Source organism: Bombina bombina, chromosome 7 (genome assembly GCF_027579735.1).
Source record: "Bombina bombina isolate aBomBom1 chromosome 7, aBomBom1.pri, whole genome shotgun sequence".
Lineage (NCBI taxonomy): Eukaryota > Metazoa > Chordata > Amphibia > Anura > Bombinatoridae > Bombina > Bombina bombina.
In genome coordinates, this window is record NC_069505.1 from 420,809,302 (window position 1) to 420,831,386 (window position 22,085).

General features: G+C 42.1%; 1 protein-coding gene and 1 pseudogene across 1 annotated transcript in view; both read left to right on the forward strand.

Annotated features, from left to right (window-relative positions):
- Positions 1-22,085, forward strand: part of TAB1 (TGF-beta activated kinase 1 (MAP3K7) binding protein 1) — a 105,798-nt gene that overhangs the window by 37,399 nt on the left and 46,314 nt on the right. Inside the window, exons 3-6 of the mRNA XM_053721277.1 lie at positions 5,854-6,007; positions 9,228-9,314; positions 9,624-9,762; positions 12,733-12,846. Coding sequence (XP_053577252.1) covers positions 5,854-6,007; positions 9,228-9,314; positions 9,624-9,762; positions 12,733-12,846 — 494 coding nt within the window. The remainder of the gene's footprint in view (positions 1-5,853; positions 6,008-9,227; positions 9,315-9,623; positions 9,763-12,732; positions 12,847-22,085) is intronic.
- Positions 25-143, forward strand: LOC128636907 (uncharacterized; annotated as a pseudogene).

Here is a 22,085-nt window from a genome sequence, read left to right on the forward strand (position 1 = left end):
GTGCGGTGACATATTGTTTAGAGGCTCTACCTCCAAACTGCCTTGAAGGCACCAGATCCTGTCTGAACTTGATAGTTAAGCAGGGCCAGGCTTGGTCAGTACCTGGATGGAAGACCGCCTGGGAACCCCAGGTGCGGTAGGCAACGAAGTTTCTTTGGATGAAATCCAGGATAGGATAAAAGCTCTTAATCTTAGCTATTTCCTTTTATTATGGATGCCTTCCTTCCAGTTAATTCTGGGAGCCAAGATTTCGGGTTTCTCTCTGTCTGGCTCGCAGTGCCTGACGGTTAAAGCCTTGGTCTGCAGTTGTGTCCCTTATGTCTAAACTGTTAGCTATTTCCCTACAAGGGGAAAACTTTGTTTGGACCCGACCTGTCGGAGATTATCTCTGGAGGTAGGGGTCGTCCCTTTCCGCAGGATAAGAGAAACTAACAAAAAGAAAGACAGAGTAATTTTCTTTTCGAAATTGCAAGGGAAATCCTTACTCTACTGCCTCCAATCAGGAACAGACTAGCCTGCATGGAGACCCAATCAGTCTTAGTATAAGGGGAAACAATCCATAAGCCTGCTGTTAAATCAAGGACAGCATGACAGGCATGCCCCGATCCGGGACCGGATTTTGTAGGGGGTAGACTTTCTCTCTTCACTCAGGCTGGGGTTTGAGATGTTCTAGGATCCCTGGGTGATAGAAAATGTTTACCAGGGATTCAAACGTTTTCCTCTCAAAGGCAAGTTTGCTACAGACCGCACAAGAGAGAGGCGTCCTTACACTGCGTAGGAGACCTTTCCAGCCTGGGAGTGATTGTTCCTGGTCCGGTACAGGAACAGGGTCTGGGATTTTATTCCAGACTGTTCGGAGTTCCCAAAAAGGAGGGAAACTTCAGAGTTCCAGTCCGACATCACCAATTCTAGTCCTCAAGAGTTTAGTCAAATTCCTTAGGGTACAGCCTTTCAAGATGGAAACTATCGTTCCATTTTTTCTCTTGATCCAGGAGCGTCATTTTATGACAACAGTGGAGTTATAGGACACGTACACCTACATGTTCCAATCCACTGGGATCATCACAAGTTGCCTTTCTGGCCAAACACTTCCAGTTGTGGCTCTTCCATTTGGTCTTGCAACAGCTCCCAGCATTTTCACAAGGGTTCTGGGATCTCTGTTGGCAGTGCCTCGATTACAAGGAATTGCAGTGGCACCCTATAAGGACGTTATCTTAGTCCAGGCGCGTCTTTCGACTAGCAAGATCCCACATGATCTTGGTGTTGTCCTTCCTACGATCTCACGGGTGGAAGGTAAATTTGGAAAAGAATTCCTTAGTTCCAGATACAAGGGTAACTTTCTAAGGAACCTCTATAGACTCCCTGTCTATGAAAATTTTTCTGACAGAATTCAGGAAATTATAGATTATCGATCTTGTTTAGTCCTTAGTCCACTCCTCGGCCGTCAGTGGCTCAGTGCTTGGAGTTAATCGGGCTGATGGTGACACCAATGGACATCATCCTGTTGGCTCGTTTCCATCTCAGACCTTTGCGGTTAAGCATGCTCAGGCAATGGAACGAAGAATATGCGGACTTGTCTCCTCGAATATTACTGGGGCAGGAGACAAGGGATTCAATCCAAAGGTGGTTATCTCTGGATCATCTCTCCCAGGGAATTTGTTTCGCATTCCATCTTGGGTGATTGTGACAACAGACATTAGCCTCCTAGGGTGGGCGGCAGTCTGGGGCTCCCTAAAAGGCTCAGGGAGTTTGGACTAGGTCAGAGTCTGTTCTTCCTATAAACATTCTGGATCTGAGAGCGATTTCCAATGCTCTCCTGGCCTGGCCTCTGTTGGCCATGTTCCGGTTTGTCCGGTTCCAGTCGGACATCATATCTTCAGTGGCTTGCATCAATCATGAGGAAGGAACGAGGAGTTCCTTAGCGATGATCAAAGTAACCAAGATTATCCAATGGGTGGAAGCCCATTCTTGCTGTCTGTCGGCTATCCACATCCCAGGGGGTAGGACAATTGGGAGGCGTTTTTTTGAGCAGACAGACCTATCATCCGGGGGAGTGGGAACTCCTCCCGGAAGTGTTCTCCAGCTTGATTCTCAATTAGGGTCAACCGGTTTTGGATCTCATGGTATCTCGACAGAATGCCAAGTTCCCGAGTTACGGGTCGAGGGCCAGGGTTTTCCAGGCGGAACTGATAGATGCTTGGCGGTCCCTTGGACCTTCAGTCTAGCATACCTATTTCCTCCGTTTGCTTTTCTTCCTCTGGTTTTTGCACAAATCAAACAGGGGAGGGCCTCAGTGATCCTTATAGCGCCGGCCTGGCATCTCTACCACCTTGGAAACTCCGTTGAGGAAGGACCTTCTGATCAGGGGCTCTTCCTTCGCCCAAATCTAGTTTCTCAGAAACTATCTTTTTGTGAATTGAATGCTTTTTTTATTTCAAGCGGGGGGTTTTCTTGCTCGGTCATAGAGACCATGATGCAGGCTTGTAGCCTGTATCTAGAAGGTTTTACCATATGATTTGGCGTAAATATCCTATGGTGTGAATCCAAGGGCTACTCATGGAGTAGAGTTAGGATTCCTAGAATTTTGTCCCTTCTTCAAAAGGGTTTGGAGAAAGGTTTATCGTCGAGTTCCCTAAAGGGTCAAATCTCAGCATTTTCTTTTTTGTCTACACAAACGTCTGGCGGATTTTCCAGATGTACAATCATTTTATCAGGCCTTGGTCGGGATCAGGCCTGTGTTCAAAACAGTTACTCCCCTGTGGAGTCTTAATTTAGTTCTCAGAGTTCTTCAAGGGACTCCATTTGAACCTATGCATTCCTTAGATACTAAGTTGTTATCTTGGAAAGTTTTATTTTTTGTTGCTATTTCTTCTGCTCGTAGAGTGTCAGAGCTCTCGACATTAAAGTACGAGTTTGCTTATCTTATTTTACTCTCAGATAAGGTAGTTTTACGTACTAGATTAGGATTTCTTCCTAAGGTTGTTTTTGATCGGAACATTAATCAGGAGTTGTTGGTTATTTGTGTCCTAATCCTTCTTTTCAGAAGGAACGACTTCTACACAATTTGGACATGGTCCATGCGCTAAAGTTTACCTGCAGAAGACTAAGGACTTTTGTTTGTCTTCTTTGTTTGGGATTTTCTCAGGAAAATGTACGGGTCCGAAAGCTACGGCTACTTCTCTTTCCTTTTGGTTGAGGAGTATCATACGCTTAACATATGAGACCGCTGGGCAGCAACCTCTTGAGAGGGTTACGGCTCATTCCACGAGGGCTGTTGTTTCCTCATGGGCATTTCAAGATGAAACTTCTGTGGACCAGATTTGCAAGGCTGCAACTTGGTCTTCTCTTCACAATTTTTCAAAATTTTACTAAGTTGGCACTTTTGTCTTGGCTGAGGCCGCTTTTGGGAGAAAGGTACTTCAAGCAGTGGTGCCTTCCGTTTAGGTTCCCTGTCTTGTCCCTCCCCTATCATCTGTGTAAAAGAAAAGAAAATTTATGCTTACCTGATAAATGTATTTCTTTTTTGACACGATGAGTCCACGGCCCGCCCTTTTTCTTTAGACAGGTTGAGGGTTATGTAAACTTCAGACACCTCTGCACCTTGGCTTTTCCTTTCTCTTCCTAACTTCTGCCGAATGACTGGAGTGGGAGGGAAGAGAGGAACTATTTAACTGCTCTGCTGTGGTACTCTTTGCCTCCTCCTGCTGACCAGGAGGTTAATATCCGATTAATAATTAAGATGATCCGTGGACTCATTGTGTCAAAAAATAAATAAATTTATCAGGTAAGCATAAATTTTCTTTTTAGTATATAAGGATAGAATAGACGTATTTATAAAAAAATCAATGGGTCCACTAGTATTAAGACAGCTCACAGTATAATCAAATTAGGGATATCATTGATTAACATTGGAAGATACTATTTAGAGACCCCATATTAGAAACCATTTTGGACGAAAGACCTAATATTGTACATAGAAAAGTACCTAACATAAAAGACCAAATAACTAAAAGCTTTATCAGAGATAGAGATTTAAATTGGTTACATACAGCACAAATGGGATTTGTAAAATGTCAACTATGCAATGCATGCCAGAGCACAAAAACAACTAAAAGAGTCACAAAATATTTTTTTTCTAAGGAAGGGAAGAAATTTGACATAAGAGAAACTATTTCTTGTTATAGTAAATATGTTGTTTACATGTTACGTTGATCATGTCATTTATTTTATATAGGGAGAACTACCAAATTACTTAAAACTCAAATCAATGAACATGTATACATTATAAAAACTGGTTTCAAGAAATATAGTGTCAGCACATTTCGACAGAGTTCACAATAGAGACCATTAACATCTAGAATATATTGTATAAATATAGATATAATATGATAACATTATGGCTTTTAGCATCTCGTATTATATACGCAAAGTAGTAAATATTTCATGTTGTCTCTCCATCTTGTATACACAGAACAAAACAGTATTCTATAAATATAATTCATTGAAAATGTTTCTATATAGGTTTCATGTTAGAATTTAGCATAAAAAATCATCTAAAATGTGTTATATATATTTAGCACTAAAAATTAGTGAAAAATGAAAGTGTTTTCATTCTATTTCCTAACTACATACAAGTACAGATATCATAGGAAAAAGTAATACTAGCTTTGTTTCCCAAAACGAACTATCTACATATGTGGATCAAATCAATTGGGACTTTGCCTTTTTCAAAGATGGAGGATGAAACTCCGGACCATAGACGAGATAACCAATTACAGTGGAAAGACATCAAAAGTTAGGACCAATAGGAGGACCGTTCACCCTATGTCTACTCCAGGATATCAGACGCACACCATTCCACTCTCCTTTGAAAAAAAACGTATGCTTACGGGGAAACGTATGTCAGGAACATCAGCTGAACGCCACTATACGCTTTTTACAAGCAAGGTCGCCAGGGCAGGTATCGAGAGATTACTACTTACCCAGGGGGAGCTAGCTAAGGCGGTGCGGCACGCTATATCTTATTTCACCCAAGTAAGGGTTAAGTTATCTCTCCCACTGAAAGCTCTGTGAGTGGTCCGATACCCGAGTGACTGTATATATTAGCGTATATCTTAATGGCTTTTTATAATTTTATGTTTTTTAAAAAATATCTTTTTACCTGAAGCAGCTGTTTGCTGTTGGTATATACTGGTTACCTGGCAGTATAAAACCAGGTGTGTGTTTGTACCTAGAGCCTGGTTGGCTCAAAAAGTGTGAGTAACCCCCTTGGTGGGACTACTATTGTGGAAAAAATATCTCTCTTTTTCACCAAATTGTATTGCACTATATTTTTTCTATTTTTGGGTTTGAGGCAAGAAAACACTTGAATCACTGGAATTGAGGAGGACTCCATTTGATCACCCATATCCTTATATATTATATATCTTTTTTTTCTTTTCTTTTGTGTATTGTTTAGTTTATCACTTTTTATTGTCACCTATGGGTTATTAGTCCATTACTTGCCATAGCTGCTACACATGCAAATTTTGGGGTCCTTGGTGTAAATGGTACCTTTTACTTATGTCCCATTGTCGTGAGCCAGATGTGACCTTTTTTGGCAACAGTCTTCTAAAATGCCAATTGCAGCATGCCAGACCATCTGCCACCTTATATGCCCTTGCCATAGACAATCAGCCCTAATTTAAATGGTGTAAATTTAGAAGTTTGATCTTTCTGGTGAGATGAAGGCTCCTGTATATTTGCAGATCACTTTGAGTCTTTTACTGCCACCACAGCAACTGTTTGTAGGTCTAGTTATAAAGAATGTGCACCCTATGTACAGTGCTAAGTACTGTGCCTTTTTTTTCTTAGGGGTGATAATAACATTTACCTTTATGGGGTCTTCAACGGTTATGAAGGAACAAGGGCCACAAACTTTGTGGATCAGCGGCTTTCAGCTGAGCTCCTCCTGGGACAGCTGCACTCTGACGTCACTGATGCAGAGGTGCAGAGAGTCTTGTTGCAGGTATGTATAAATGGGTAAGAGGGAGTGCAATGTAGTGTAATGAGGGGACATGAGCTTATTTAGAATAAATATGTGACATCAGTTTATCAGTGGAGAGGAGACTTGAGATTATCCATGGTGAATATGGGGCATTCAGTTGTTTAAAGTAAAGTGGAAGCATGAGGGTATTGAGGGCAGAGAGGACACAAGGGTATTTATAATAAAGAGAGAACTTGAGTTAGGGTAAGGAGGGGATATATGGATATTAAGGGCGACAAGACTTAGGAGTAGAAGACTTGAGGTTATTTAATGTGAGGAAAGGAATTAAGATTATTTTAGGGTATTGATAGGTCTGGAAGTTATTTTAGGGTATGGAGGGGATGTGCAAATATTTAGAATGAGGAGGGGACTTAAAGGTATTTTTATTAGAAGACGGAAATTTGTTTATTTTATATGAAGACTGATTTTGAGATTATTTCACGTAGAGGAGAGTTATTTTTATGGTGAGGAGAGGACTTAAGGTTGTTTCTCGTGAGGAGAGAGGACTTGGGGTTATTTCAGATGAGCAGAGGACATTTCGGGTGAGGAGAGGTCATGAGGTTATTTGGGGTGAGGAGAGGACATGAGGCTGTATTGAGTGAGGAGAAAGGACTTGAGGTTATTTCTTGTGGTTATTTCTTGTAAGGAGAGGACTTAAGGTTATTTCTTATATGGAGAGGACTTGAGGTTATTTCTTGGAAGGAGGGTTATTTCTTGTAAGGAGAGGACTTGAGGTTATTTTGGGTGAGGAGAGGACTTGAGGTTATTTTGGGTGAGGAGAGAACTTGAGGTTATTTTGGGTGAGGAGAGGACTTGAGGTTATTTTGGGTGAGAAGAGGACTTGAGGTTATTTTGGTGAGGAGAGGACTTGAGGTTATTTCTTGTAAGGAGAGGACATGAGGTTATTTCTTGTAAGGAGAGGACTTGGGTTTATTTTGGGTGAGAAGAGGACTTGAATTTATTTCGGTTGAGGAGAGGACATAAGGTTATTTGGGTTGAGGAGAAGACATGAGGTTATTTCGGGTGAAAAGAGGACATGAGGTTATTTCTTGTAAGGAGAGGACTTGGGGTTATTTCTTGTAAAGAGAGGACTTGGGGTTATTTTGGGTGAGAAGAGGACTTGAGGTTATTTTGGTTGAGGAGAGGACATGAGGTTATTTGGGTTGAGGAGAAGACATTAGGTTATTTGGGGTGAAAAGAGGACATGAGATTATTTTTTGTAAGGAGAGGACTTGAGGCTATTTTGGGTGAGGAGAGGACATGAGGTTATTTTGATTGAGGATAGGTTTTAAGGTTATTTCAGGTGACGAGAGGACATGAGGTTATTTTGAGTGAGGAGTGGACATGAGGAGGAGAGGACATGAGGTTATTTCGGGGTGAGGAGAGGACAGGAGGTTATTTTGGGAGAGGAGGAAATGACATGAGGTTATTTCGGGGTGAGGAGAGGACAGGAGGTTATTTTGGGAGAGGAGAAGACATGAGGTTATTTCGGGGTGAGGAGAGGACATGAGGTTATTTCGGGGTGAGGAGAGGACATGAGGTTATTTTGGGGTGTGGAGAGGACATGAGGTTATTTCGGGTGAGGAGAGGAGATGAGGTTATTTCGGGTGAGGAGAGGACATGAGGTTATTTCGAGGGAGGAGAGGACAGGAGGTTTTTTTGGGAGAGGAGAGGACATGAGGTTATTTTGGGGTGAGGAGAGGACATGAAGTTATTTTGGGGTGAGGAGAGGACATGAAGTTATTTTGGGGTGAGGAAAGGACATGAGGTTATTTTGGGGTGAGGAGAGGACATGAGGTTATTTTGGGATGAAGTGAGGACATGAGGTTATTTTGGGGTGAGGAGAGGACATGAGGTTATTTTGGGGTGAGGAGAGGACATGAGGTTATTTTGGGGTGAGGAGAGGACATGAGGTTATTTTGGGTGTGGAGAGAGGACTTGAGGTTATTTCGGGTGACGAGAGGACATGAGGTTATTTTGAGTGAGGAGTGGACATGAGGAGGAGAGGACATGAGGTTATTTCGGGGTGAGGAGAGGACAGGAGGTTATTTTGGGAGAGGAGAAGACAGGAGGTTATTTTGGGAGAGGAGAGGACATGAGGTTATTTCGGGGTGAGGAGAGGACATGAGGTTATTTCGGGGTGAGGAGAGGACATGAGGTTATTTTGGGGTGTGGAGAGGACATGAGGTTATTTCGGGTGAGGAGAGGAGATTAGGTTATTTCGGGTGAGGAGAGGACATGAGGTTATTTTGGGGTGAGGACATGAGGTTATTTTGGGGTGAGGACATGAGGTTATTTTGGGGTGAGGAGAAGACATGAGGTTATTTTGGGGTGAGGACATGAGGTTTTTTTGGGGTGAGGAGAGGACATGAGGTTTTTTGGGGTGAGGAGAGGACATGAGGTTTTTTTGGGGTGAGGAGAGGACATGAGGTTTTTTTGGGGTGAGGAGAGGACATGAGGTTTTTTTGGGGTGAGGAGAGGACATGAGGTTTTTTTGGGGTGAGGAGAGGACATGAGGTTATTTCGGGTGAGGAAAGGACAAGAGTTTTTTTGGGGTGAGGAGAGGACAGGAGGTTATTTTGGGGTGAGGAGAGGACAGGAGGTTATTTTGGGGTGAGGAGAGGACAGGAGGTTATTTTGGGGTGAGGAGAGGTCATGAGGTTATTTCGGGTGAGGAGAGGACAGGAGGTTATTTTGGGAGAGGAGAAGACATGAGGTTATTTTGGGAGAGGAGAAGACATGAGGTTATTTTGGGGTGAGGAGAGGACATGAGGTTATTTTGGGGTGAGGAGAGGACATGAGGTTATTTCGGGTGAGGAGAGGACAGGAGGTTATTTCGGGTGAGGAGAGGACATGAGGTTTTTTATGGTGAGCAGGGGATATGTGTCTTTATAGAGTGAGGAGTTATTTTTGTTTTTCGGTTAAAGCTCCAGTGAGGATCTATGAGGTACATCCTTTTGAAATGTTTTTCTTGTTCTTGATAATTAATGAAACTACAAGTTCTGAAATGAATGTGTTGCAGAATAAGTAGTAAATAAAATAGCTAGTGAGCTGAGGTCAGTGTTTGAGAGCTTGTCACAGGCATTTGCTGTTGTTTATTTTTATACGTTTGGCCTCATCTTTAGGGACGCAATACTCTTTTGACACAACTTGTGGCCCTGCCCATAATTGTATTTAAATCCATTTGTTTTTTCCCATTTAGGCTTTTGACGTTGTGGAGAGGAGCTTTCTAGAATCCATTGATGACTCATTGGCAGAAAAGGCCAGTCTCCTCTCTCAGCTTCCAGAGGTAACTAAAGCACATGGGCAGATATTGATGCTCTCCGTGCTTGGCCTCCCTTCCATACCTTCTTAATGCTTTTCTAAAACTTGCTGATGGTAACCCCAAGCCCACTTCTCTATCCCCCTGACTATCATCATCTTCCCTTAATTATCATTGTTCCAAGGCCTTCTTTCTACCCCTTGACTTTTATGTGGGAAAATGCTCCTTTTTCCTTTTTTGTTACTAGTTTCAAGAATCCCACTGTTTACTTTCAATGTTTGACATCAAGACCACTAGAGCTGATTTTGAAGCTTATATGGGTTTCTCCCTTTACAGGGCACTGTCCACCAGCAGCTACCCAGCCAATACCAGAAGATCGTGGAGCGACTAAACACCCTGGAGAAGGAGATTTATGGTGGAGCTGCAGTCATTGTGGTGCTTATTGTGAACAATAAACTTTACGTGGCTAACGTCGGTGAGTGTCGGCATCAGCAAACAACAGTGAGAAATATCACAAAAGGAACAAACTCAAGCGCTTTAGAAGACCAGGTCTTTATCCCAACTTTTCGGGGCAGTGACATTATCATTGTTGTCCCAGCAAGAGCATCAGTTATTAAAGATGGAAATTATCTGTAGGTCTTTGTTATAAATGAGTGTCTCATATGCGCAGTTGCTCTGCCAGTGAAACATAAAGCACCTCTTCGAATTAGAATAACTTTTGAGTTCAAGGTGGTGGATTAACATCATCAAGATATTTATTTTTTCCTTTTATTTGTTTGAATTTATCAAAAAAACTACAATTTAAGCTTTGGTCTGAGACCTCCCATCTTGTTAATTTAATAATTTTAAAAAAATTATAATAAAACTAAATCCAACTGCGCGGAATTTTGTCTTCCTGGTTTATATGACCTCTTTGGCTGCAAAAGAGCCACAGGGTAAAGATAAGGTGAAGATCAGATTCCGTATGAGTTGGCGCAGGTTTCTCATCTGTTTGAACAGCCGCTAATTAAAACTCTATTTTCTGATAACAAGGTTGTTAAAGTCGTCACGTGATAAACTGAACTATATTTATTGTCAGAGATAAGATTTTTTTTCCATTATACAAGCTATATAAAATAACATGCTTTGTGTAAATGTAATTTTATATTTATTTAAAAAGGATCTAGATTGTTGCAGCTGCACGTTATTATTATTATTTATTTGTATAGCTCAGCAAAATTCTGTAGCGCTGGGTACAGGGTTAGGGGTATACAATGACAAGAATTTGTGATAAAATACATAACATAACAGACGAAACAAATTGTTTACAGGAGGAAGAGGGCCCTGCTCCAGAGAGCTTACAGTCTACTGGTTGAGGGTGCAGAGACATAAGGTTTTGGTAGCTTGTTATTTAATTGTAGTTACAGCTGTGAGTCAAGGCAGATCAAGAATTATTTTGGTTAGGATGAGAGATGGGGGAGAGATGGTAAGCCTCTCTGATTAGTTGGGTTTTCAAGGAGCGTCTAAAGCTATACAAAGTTGGAGGGGAGTAGAGAGTTCCAGAGGACAGGAGCACAGCGTTAGAAGTCTTGGAGGCGGAAGTGGGACATAGAGATAATATGAGTGGAGCGACGTAGGTCAGAGGTTGATCGAAGAGTATTTGGATATGAGAGTGTAAATATAGTTGGGAGTAAGGTTGTTGAGTGCTTTATAGGTTAGGGATGATACTTTAAATTGTATTCTGGAGCGTATCGGGAGCCAGTGTAGAGACTGGCAGAGCGGAGCAGCTGATGTAGATCGGCGACTTAGGTGGATGAGTCTAGCTGAAGCATTCATAATAGATTGGAGGGAGGAGAGGCGGTGTTTTGGAAGGCCATTTAGAAGTAGATTGCAATAATCAATGCGTGACAAAATGAGGGAATTAATTAGTATTTTTGTAGTTTTTTAAATAAGGAAAGGTTGAATTCTACAAAAGTTGCGTAGGTGTGCAAGGCAGGATCTGTTAAGCACTTGTATATATGGGGTGAATGTCGGTTCTGATTCAAGTGTAACCCCTAAACAGCGGACCTGGGGTGAGGTGTTGAGTACAGAGTCTCAAACTGTTATAGAAATGTCAAGTGTCGAATGTCTAAAAGAGGGGGAAATAAGAAGCTGCTCAGTTTTAGACAGATTTAGTTGGAGGTAGTGTATGGATATACAAGAGGAAATTGCAGAGAGGCAGTGGGAAATATGTTTCAATAAAGAGAGAGCGATATCAGGAGAGGAAAGATAGATTTGGGTATCATCAGCATATAGGTGGTACCCAAAGAAGGATATAAGTTGTCCAAGGGAGGATCCTACTGAGAGAGGCAAAGGATCACAAGATATTTTGTTAAAGGAAACTGAAAACGAGCGGTTTGAGAGATGTGAAGCAAACCAGGAGAGGGCTGTGTCTCAGATGCCAAATTAATTAATTTTTAAGAGGAGAGGATGGTCAACTGTGTCAAAAGAAGTAGATTGATCCAGAAAATTAGTAAGGAGTAGTGGCCTTTTGCTTTAGCTGATAACAGATAATGTGTTACTTTAGCAAGAGCAGTTTCTGTTGAGTGTTTAGGGCGGAAACCAGATTGTAGTGGATCACGTAAGGAGTAAGTTGTGAGAAATTGAGTTAGGCGATTATAAGCTAATCGTTCCAATAATTTGGAGGCAAAGGGAAGTAAGGAGACCGGTCGATAGAAGGGGTGGAGGGCTTTTTTAGGATTGGTGTGATTGACGCATGCTTGAATGTGTCAGGAAATGTGCCAGCGGTGAGAGATTGGTTAAAGAGATGCGTTAGGGTAGGGGTTAGTGAAGCAGAGAGAGAGAGGGAAGAAGTCGTGAAGGAATAGGGTCAAGTGGGCAGGTTGTGAGATGAGCCAAGGATAGGAGTGCAGAGACTTCTTCCTCTGTTACAGGAGGGAAGTAGCATAGAGTTTTGTTAATAGAAGGGATGGGTAGGAGGGCTCGGTTTGAGGGGTGTGAGGTGCAGATTTCTTTTCTAATGGTGTCAATTTTATTTTTGAAGTGATGAGCAAATAATCTGAGCAATGAGTTTAATAGTGGACAGAGGCGCATGCGGACGTAGAAGGGACTTAAAGGTTGAGAACAGCCTTCTGGGGTTTGATGCATGAGATGACACAAGGGAGTTGTTTGGCCCGGCTGAGCACAGAGTTGTAGGATTTAAGGATGAATTTATAATGCAGGAAATCAAAACGGTGCTTGATTTCCTCCTCTGCTGTTAAAGCAGCCTGTGAACATTGCTCACAATATCAGGTCTGTTGGACATTAATGTAATTGCTGTTTCTTTCCATTCTTTAAATACAAAGCATTTTGAATAAGGAGTCAACAGTAAATGGCCACATAGCTTGTCAATTATCCACAGTGACACCAGAAAATTAGTATAGAGTTTATGATTTTATTTATTTATCTATTTATTTTTTAATTTCAGGCACTAACAGAGCTTTGCTGTGTAAATCTACGGTGGATGGGCTGCAGGTCACACAACTAAACGCAGATCATACAACGGAAAATGAGGATGAGCTGTTCCGGCTCTCACAGCTGGGTAAGTCGTCTCTGGTAAATACAATGTTACCAGCTCTCACACATGGGTAAGTCGCCTTTAGTAGATACAATGATTCTGGCCCTCACAGCTGGGTAAGTCACCTTTGGTAGATACAATGATACCGGCTCTCACACATGGTTAAGTCGTCTCTGGTAGATAAAATGTTACCGGCTCTCACACATGGTTAAGTCGTCTCTGGTAGATAAAATGTTACCGGCTCTCACACATGGTTAAGTCGCCTCTGGAAGATACAATGATACCGGCTCTCACACATGGTTAAGTCGTCTCTGGTAAATACAATGTTACCGGCTCTCACAGCTGGGTAAGTTGCCTCTGGTAGATACAATAATACCGGCTCTCACACATGGTTAAGTCGCCTCTGGTAGATACAATGATACCAGCTCTCACACATGATTAGGTTGCTTCCGGTAGATACGATATCGGCTCTAACACATGGGTAAGTCGCCTCTGGTAGATACAATGATACCGGCTCTCATAGCTGGGTAAGTCACCTCTGGTAGATAGTGATACCGGCTCTCATAGCTGGGTAAGTCACCTCTGGTAGATAGTGATACCGGCTCTCAAAGCTGGGTAAGTCGCCTCTGGTAGAAACAATGATAGCGGCTCTCACACATGGGTAAGTCGCCTCTGGTAGAAACAATGATACCGGCTCTCACAGCTGGGTAAGTTGCCTATGGTAGATACAATGATACCGGCTCTCACAGCTCGGTAAGTTGCCTCTGGTAGATACAATGATACCGGCTCTCACACATGGGTAAGTCACCTCTGGTAGATACAATGATACCGGCTCTCACAGCTGGGTAAGTCGCCTCTGGTAGAAACAATGATAGCGCTCTCACACATGGGTAAGTCGCCTCTGGTAGAAACAATGATAGCGGCTCTCACACATGGGTAAGTCGCCTCTGGTAGATACAATGATACCGGCTCTTACAGCTGGGTAAGTTGCCTCTGGTAGATACAATGATACCGGCTCTCACAGCTGGGTAAGTTGCCTCTGGTAGATACAATGATACCGGCTCTCACAGCTGGGTAAGTTGCCTCTGGTAGATACAATGATACCGGCTCTCACATATGGTTAAATCGCCTCTGGTAGATACAATGATACCGTCTCTCACACATGTAATTCATATAATCCACCAGCACTTATGGGTATAAAACATTCATCTTTTATTGAATGATCAAGTTTAAAATAAGCAACGTTTTGTGACCTTGTGTCACTTAATCATGCTCTCTGTTACATACTAACAAATAGTTCCTTTTAAACATTTGATTTCTCGCGCCAAATTGTTACCAACAATATGCTTCTGGCGCCATCTGCTGTTCTGTTTTCACATTGCATCTCAAAACATTTTTTTGAAAGGATACATATGTAACAATATTAAAAACAAATATCACTGTATGAGCATTTTTAGCAGCTACAAATAATTTGTTATAGGTCTATGGGGCTTTTTCAAGTGTAATCACATATTATTAATTTGAGATAAATATTGCACTAATATGGTGAAGAATTGCAAAGAAAGGTTTACAAAAAACATGATAGATCAAAATCTCTATTTAACCCTTTTGGTGCCATGGATTCCATTTTATAAATCCACCACATTTCCCTTTGTTTGAGCAACTGCTCACGATCTGATCCATTCCTAGGTGCCTGTACCTGTTCTATCACTTGCCAGCGTAATTGGCTAATCCCATGCCCCTTCTCTATAAAATGTTTTGCTAGGGGGGCCTCAACATTTTTTCTCCTGATGTTACTGCGATGTTGTGTAAGGCGATCCCTAATCTTTTGGGTAGTTTCCCCCAAATAGATAAGGGAACACAGACATTTAATGAGGTAAATAACATGTGTACTATCACATGTATAAAAGCCTTCAATTGTGAATTTCTTCCCACTTTGTGGGTGAAAAAAATGTGGACCCTTAATGATGGAACTACAAGACATGCACCCCAAACAGGGGTAGCTCCCTTTCTTTTTGCTGCCTATATATGTTTGTCTGCATTCTCTACTAGGGCCAACATCTGACCTTACCAAATGGTCCCCTATATTCTTCACCCGGCTATAGGCCATCAGTGGTGGATCTTGTAATTGTGGTATACCTGGGTTGCAATTTTTTAGAATGTGCCAATTTTTTCTAATAATCTTGCTCACCTTGTTACTGTATGGGTTGTGTTGGGACACAAATACTATCCTATCCTTTGTATCTTTGTTGTCTTTTTTAGGTTTAAGATGTCTTACCTCTTCTAGCTTACTGTCAATGAGTTTGGACGGATACCCTCTAGTTAGAAACTTGTGCTTCATCTGTTCTAGTCTAACTGTTCTCTCCTTCTCATCGCTCACTATTCTCTGCACCCGGAGCAGCTGACTCTTAGGCAAGGAATCCACAAGTCTCCTGAGATGAAAGCTGTCATATTTTAACAGAGTATTCTTATCTGTCTCTTTTACATATAGATCAAATTTCAATCCATCAACAGATTTACTTATCTTTGTATCCAGGAAGGTGACGGATTCCTCGCTATGAGTGATAGTAAAATACAGACCTCTTACCTCCACATTGAGCTCTCTGACAAACCTCTCTAGGGTTCCAACGTCGCTCCACCACACGCCAAATATGTTGTCTATGTACCTCCACCAAACTGCTCCATATTTCTTATAGAGGTGATTTTCATAGACTCTTCTCTCTTCGAATTCGTTCATAAACAAATTGGCGTATGATGGGGCGACGTTGGAGCCCATTGCCGTGCCCTTGACCTGGATAAACCAATCATCCTGAAAGAGGAAATAGTTCCAATATAAGACTAGGCACAACAATCTCTCCACAAATTCACATTGACCAGCCGTGTATCTACCGCTCACCACGAGTGTCTTTCTAATAATGGATATTCCAGTTTCATGGTTAATGGATGTATATAAGCTCCTGACATCCATGGTGAACAGTAGATACCGGCTGGTCGGTAATTCCAACAATTTTACTTTCTCAAGAAAGTGACCTGTGTCCTTCACAAAACTAGTCATTTTAGTAACCTCAGGTTGAAGTAATCTGTCTAGAAATTTTGATATATTCGTGAAGATAGACTCCACACTGGAGACTATGGGCCTCCCCGGTGGTCTCTTTAAATCCTTGTGAACTTTTGGCACCGTGTAGAATACCGGTGTCCTTGGTTTGTCCACATACAAATATTCTGCTAATCTTTTATCTATGATTTCGGCCTTCACAGCCTGATCTAAGATGTATCTTATCTCTTTTTGTATTTTATATACTGGATTAGTAGATATTTGATTGTATGTGTCAGGGTCCCCCAATTGTGTTCTAATCTCTTGTATGTAGTATGCCTTATCCATTACTACTGTGGCTCCACCTTTGTCCGCCCCCTTCAGTATTACATTTTTGTTAGATTTTAATGTTTTTAATGCTAGTTTATCATTCTTAGAGAAATTATCCGTTGTTACTTTTTTTATCCCAGCATTAGCTTTGTTCTTAGTTGCAATCTGCAATTGTTTTATGTCATTCTCCACTAAGTTAATAAATGTGTTCACACTATGATTCAGAGTATTAGGACAGAAAGAACTTTTCTTCTTGAGACCATAATCCTGCAAAGTTAACATAGTTTTTATTTCTTCCACCATTTGCACCCTTATTACTGACTATTGAATGACTCGTGGACTCTCCATACCACACTTTTAGCTTAATATTTCTGAAAAGTCTGTATAGATCTTTTGATAACTCAAAATAGTCAATGTCTCTAAACGGACAATATGAGAGTCCTTTATCAAGTACATTCAATTCCTGTGTAGTTAAATCTTGACTAGAGATATTTACCACCGTCATCTGCTTGTCTGTTACTTCATCTGTGCGGCTTTTCTCTGGGACTTCCTCACTTTCTCCGCCTGAAGATGTTTTTTCTTTTTGTCTCCCTGTGCAATGTTTGCGGCCTCCCCGGCGATATCGCTCTAGCCGCCGCTCTGCTCTAAAGGGGACCCGTATGCACCTTCTGATGACGTATCGGATCGGTCTGACCCGCTCCTGCTGCGCGTCTGTTGTTGTCTCCTCTGATTGGCCCTCTCCCGGCCTCTGTATCTGTTGACGTTCCGGTTACCATGGGGACCTCCACGCCATTTGTATACTCTTCCCGTCTTATAATCATCTTAGTCGCGCTGGAACTTTGTGCGCTTGACTTCCTTAATGATCTTCTGTTCGGCTTGGATCTTTTCTTCCACCTTCTTGTCAAAGCTCTCAACCTCCTCCTGGGTAAGTGCTGCTACCAGCTCTGCTCTCTGGGTCTTAGACACCTCCGTCTGTAATTCGATCTCATTTAGAAGGGCCTCTACTGTGCATACCATAAGGTCTAGAGAACACTTGTTTAGTATAGCCTCAAACCGGTCACAGTAACTCTTATTCTCTTTCAGTAAAGTTGGGCAGGTGTGCATTCTCAGGCCTCGGGGGATCCTCCTTACCCTATAATACTCCGCCAGGGTAGTAGCATGGAGGTCCCATTTCATTAGTTTCATTTTTAACGCCTCATATTCTTTACCCACCACCTCAGATGGGGCTGATCTTAGAAAGTCCCTAGACCCTCTTGTTATTCGTGCCGCATCAATTTCACTATATGCATAGGTAGCAGCACTTACCCAGGAGGAGGTTGAGAGCTTTGACAAGAAGGTGGAAGAAAAGATCCAAGCTGAACAGAAGATCATTAAGGAAGTCAAGCGCACAAAGTTCCAGCGCGACGAAGATGATTATAAGACGGGGAGAGTATACAAATGGCGTGGAGGTCCCCATGGTAACCGGAACGTCAACAGATACAGAGGCCGGGAGAGGGCCAATCAGAGGAGACAACAACAGACGCGCAGCAGGAGCGTGTAAGACCGATCCGATACATCATCAGAAGGTGCATACGGGTCCCCTTTAGAGCAGAGCGGCGGCGAGAGCGATATCGCCGGGGAGGCCGCAAACATCGCACAGGGAGACAAAAAGAAAAAACATCTTCAGGCGGAGAAAGTGAGGAAGTCCCAGAGAAAAGCCGCACAGATGAAGTAACAGACAAGCAGATGACGGTGGTAAATATCTCTAGTCAAGATTTAACTACACAGGAATTGAATGTACTTGATAAAGGACTCTCATATTGTCCGTTTAGAGACATTGACTATTTTGAGTTATCAAAAGATCTATACAGACTTTTCAGAAATATTAAGCTAAAAGTGTGGTATGGAGAGTCCACGAGTCATTCAATAGTCAGTAATAAGGGTGCAAATGGTGGAAGAAATAAAAACTATGTTAACTTTGCAGGATTACGGTCTCAAGAAGAAAAGTTCTTTCTGTCCTAATACTCTGAATCATAGTGTGAACACATTTATTAACTTAGTGGAGAATGACATAAAACAATTGCAGATTGCAACTAAGAACAAAGCTAATGCTGGGATAAAAAAAGTAACAACGGATAATTTCTCTAAGAATGATAAACTAGCATTAAAAACATTAAAATCTAACAAAAATGTAATACTGAAGGGGGCGGACAAAGGTGGAGCCACAGTAGTAATGGATAAGGCATACTACATACAAGAGATTAGAACACAATTGGGGGACCCTGACACATACAATCAAATATCTACTAATCCAGTATATAAAATACAAAAAGAGATAAGATACATCTTAGATCAGGCTGTGAAGGCCGAAATCATAGATAAAAGATTAGCAGAATATTTGTATGTGGACAAACCAAGGACACCGGTATTCTACACGGTGCCAAAAGTTCACAAGGATTTAAAGAGACCACCGGGGAGGCCCATAGTCTCCAGTGTGGAGTCTATCTTCACGAATATATCAAAATTTCTAGACAGATTACTTCAACCTGAGGTTACTAAAATGACTAGTTTTGTGAAGGACACAGGTCACTTTCTTGAGAAAGTAAAATTGTTGGAATTACCGACCAGCCGGTATCTACTGTTCACCATGGATGTCAGGAGCTTATATACATCCATTAACCATGAAACTGGAATATCCATTATTAGAAAGACACTCGTGGTGAGCGGTAGATACACGGCTGGTCAATGTGAATTTGTGGAGAGATTGTTATGCCTAGTCTTATATTGGAACTATTTCCTCTTTCAGGATGATTGGTTTATCCAGGTCAAGGGCACGGCAATGGGCTCCAACGTCGCCCCATCATACGCCAATTTGTTTATGAACGAATTCGACGAGAGAAGAGTCTATGAAAATCACCTCTATAAGAAATATGGAGCAGTTTGGTGGAGGTACATAGATGACATATTTGGCGTGTGGTGGGGCGACGTTGGAACCCTAGAGAGGTTTGTCAGAGAGCTCAATGTGGAGGTAAGAGGTCTGTATTTTACTATCACTCATAGCGAGGAATCCGTCACCTTCCTGGATACAAAGATAAGTAAATCTGTTGATGGATTGAAATTTGATCTATATGTAAAAGAGACAGATAAGAATACTCTGTTAAAATATGACAGCTTTCATCTCAGGAGACTTGTGGATTCCTTGCCTAAGAGTCAGCTGCTCCGGGTGCAGAGAATAGTGAGCGATGAGAAGGAGAGAACAGTTAGACTAGAACAGATGAAGCACAAGTTTCTAACTAGAGGGTATCCGTCCAAACTCATTGACAGTAAGCTAGAAGAGGTAAGACATCTTAAACCTAAAAAAGACAACAAAGATACAAAGGATATGATAGTATTTGTGTCCCAACACAGCCCATACAGTAACAAGGTGAGCAAGATTATTAGAAAAAATTGGCACATTCTAAAAAATTGCAACCCAGGTATACCACAATTACAAGATCCACCACTGATGGCCTATAGCCGGGTGAAGAATATAGGGGACCATTTGGTAAGGTCAGATGTTGGCCCTAGTAGAGAATGCAGACAAACATATATAGGCAGCAAAAAGAAAGGGAGCTACCCCTGTTTGGGGTGCATGTCTTGTAGTTTCATCATTAAGGGTCCACATTTTTTTCACCCACAAAGTGCGAAGAAATTCACAATTGAAGGCTTTTATACATGTGATAGTACACATGTTATTTACCTCATTAAATGTCTGTGTTCCCTTATCTATTTGGGGGAAACTACCCAAAAGATTAGGGATCGCCTTACACAACATCGCAGTAACATCAGGAGAAAAAATGTTGAGGCCCCCCTAGCAAAACATTTTATAGAGAAGGGGCATGGGATTAGCCAATTACGCTGGCAAGTGATAGAACAGGTACAGGCACCTAGGATTGGATCAGATCGTGAGCAGTTGCTCAAACAAAGGGAAATGTGGTGGATTTATAAAATGGAATCCATGGCACCAAAAGGGTTAAATAGAGATTTTGATCTATCATGTTTTTTGTAAACCTTTCTTTGCAATTCTTCACCATATTAGTGCAATGTCAGTAATATTTATCTCAAATTAATAATATGTGATTACACTTGAAAAAGCCCCATAGACCTATAACAAATTATTTGTAGCTGCTTAAGATGCTCATACAGTGATATTTGTTTTTAATATTGTTACATATGTATCCTTTCAAAAAAATGTTTTGAGATGCAATGTGAAAACAGAACAGCAGATGGCGCCAGAAGCATATTGTTGGTAACAATTTGGCGCGAGAAATCAAATGTTTAAAAGGAACAATTTGTTAGTATGTAACAGAGAGCATGATTAAGTGACACAAGGTCACGAAACGTTGCTTATTTTAAACTTGATCCTTCAATAAAAGATGAATGTTTTATACCCATAAGTGCTGGTGGATTATATGAATTACAAAGTGATTGAGAGGAGTTGCAGTTTTTCCTCACCACCGTTCACATTCAGTGGTGCTGTATTCACACATGGTATTGGTCTCTCACACATGGTTATGTCGCCTCTGGTAGATACAATGATACCGGCTCTCACACTTGGGTAAGTCGCCTCTGGTAGATACAATGATACCGGCTCTCACAGCTGGTTAAGTCGCCTCTGGTAGATACAATGATACCGGTTCTCACAGCTGGGTAAGTCACCTCTGGTAGATAGTGATACCGGCTCTCACACATGGGTAAGTCGCCTCTGGTAGATACAATGATACCGGCTCTCACACATGGGTAAGTCGCCTCTGGTAGATACAATGATACCGGCTCTCACACATGGGTAAGTCGCCTCTGGTAGAAACAATGATAGCGGCTCTCACACATGGGTAAGTCGCCTCTGGTAGATACAATGATACCGGCTCTCACACATAGGTAAGTCGCCTCTGGTAGATACAATGATACCGGCTCTCACACATGGGTAAGTCGCCTCTGGTAGAAACAATGATACCGGCTCTCATAGCTGGGTACGTCACCTCTGGTAGAAACAATGATAGCGGCTCTCACACATGGGTAAGTCGCCTCTGGTAGAAACAATGATAGCGGCTCTCACAGCTGGGTAAGTCGCCTCTGGTAGAAACAATGATAGCGGCTCTCACACATGGGTAAGTCGCATCTGGTAGAAACAATGATACCGGCTCTCACAGCTGGGTAAGTCGCCTCTGGTAGAAACAATGATAGCGGCTCTCACACATGGGTAAGTCTCCTCTGGTAGAAACAATGATAGCGGCTCTCACACATGGGTAAGTCGCCTCTGGTAGAAACAATGATAGCGGCTCTCACAGCTGGGTAAGTCGCCTCTGGTAGAAACAATGATACCGGCTCTAAAAAGCTGGGTAAGTTGCCTCTGGTAGATACAATGATACCGGCTCTCACAGCTGGGTAAGTTGCCTCTGGTAGATACAATGATACTGGCTCTCACAGCTGGGTAAGTTGCCTCTGGTAAATACAATGATAGCGGCTTTCACACATGGGTAAATCGCCTCTGGTAGATACAATGATACCGGTTCTCACAGCTGGGTAAGTCGTCTTTGGTAGATACAATGATACCGGCTCTCACACATGGGTACGTCGCCTCTGGTAGATACAATGATACCGGCTCTCACACATGGGTAAGTCGCCTCTGGTAGATACAATGGATATCGGCTCTCACAGCTGGGTAAGTTGCCTCTGGTAAATACAATGATAGCGGCTTTCACACATGGGTAAATCGCCTCTGGTAGATACAATGATACCGGTTCTCACAGCTGGGTAAGTCGTCTTTGGTAGATACAATGATACCGGCTCTCACACATGGGTACGTCGCCTCTGGTAGATACAATGATACCGGCTCTCACAGCTGGGTAAGTCGCCTCTGGTAGATACAATGATACCGGCT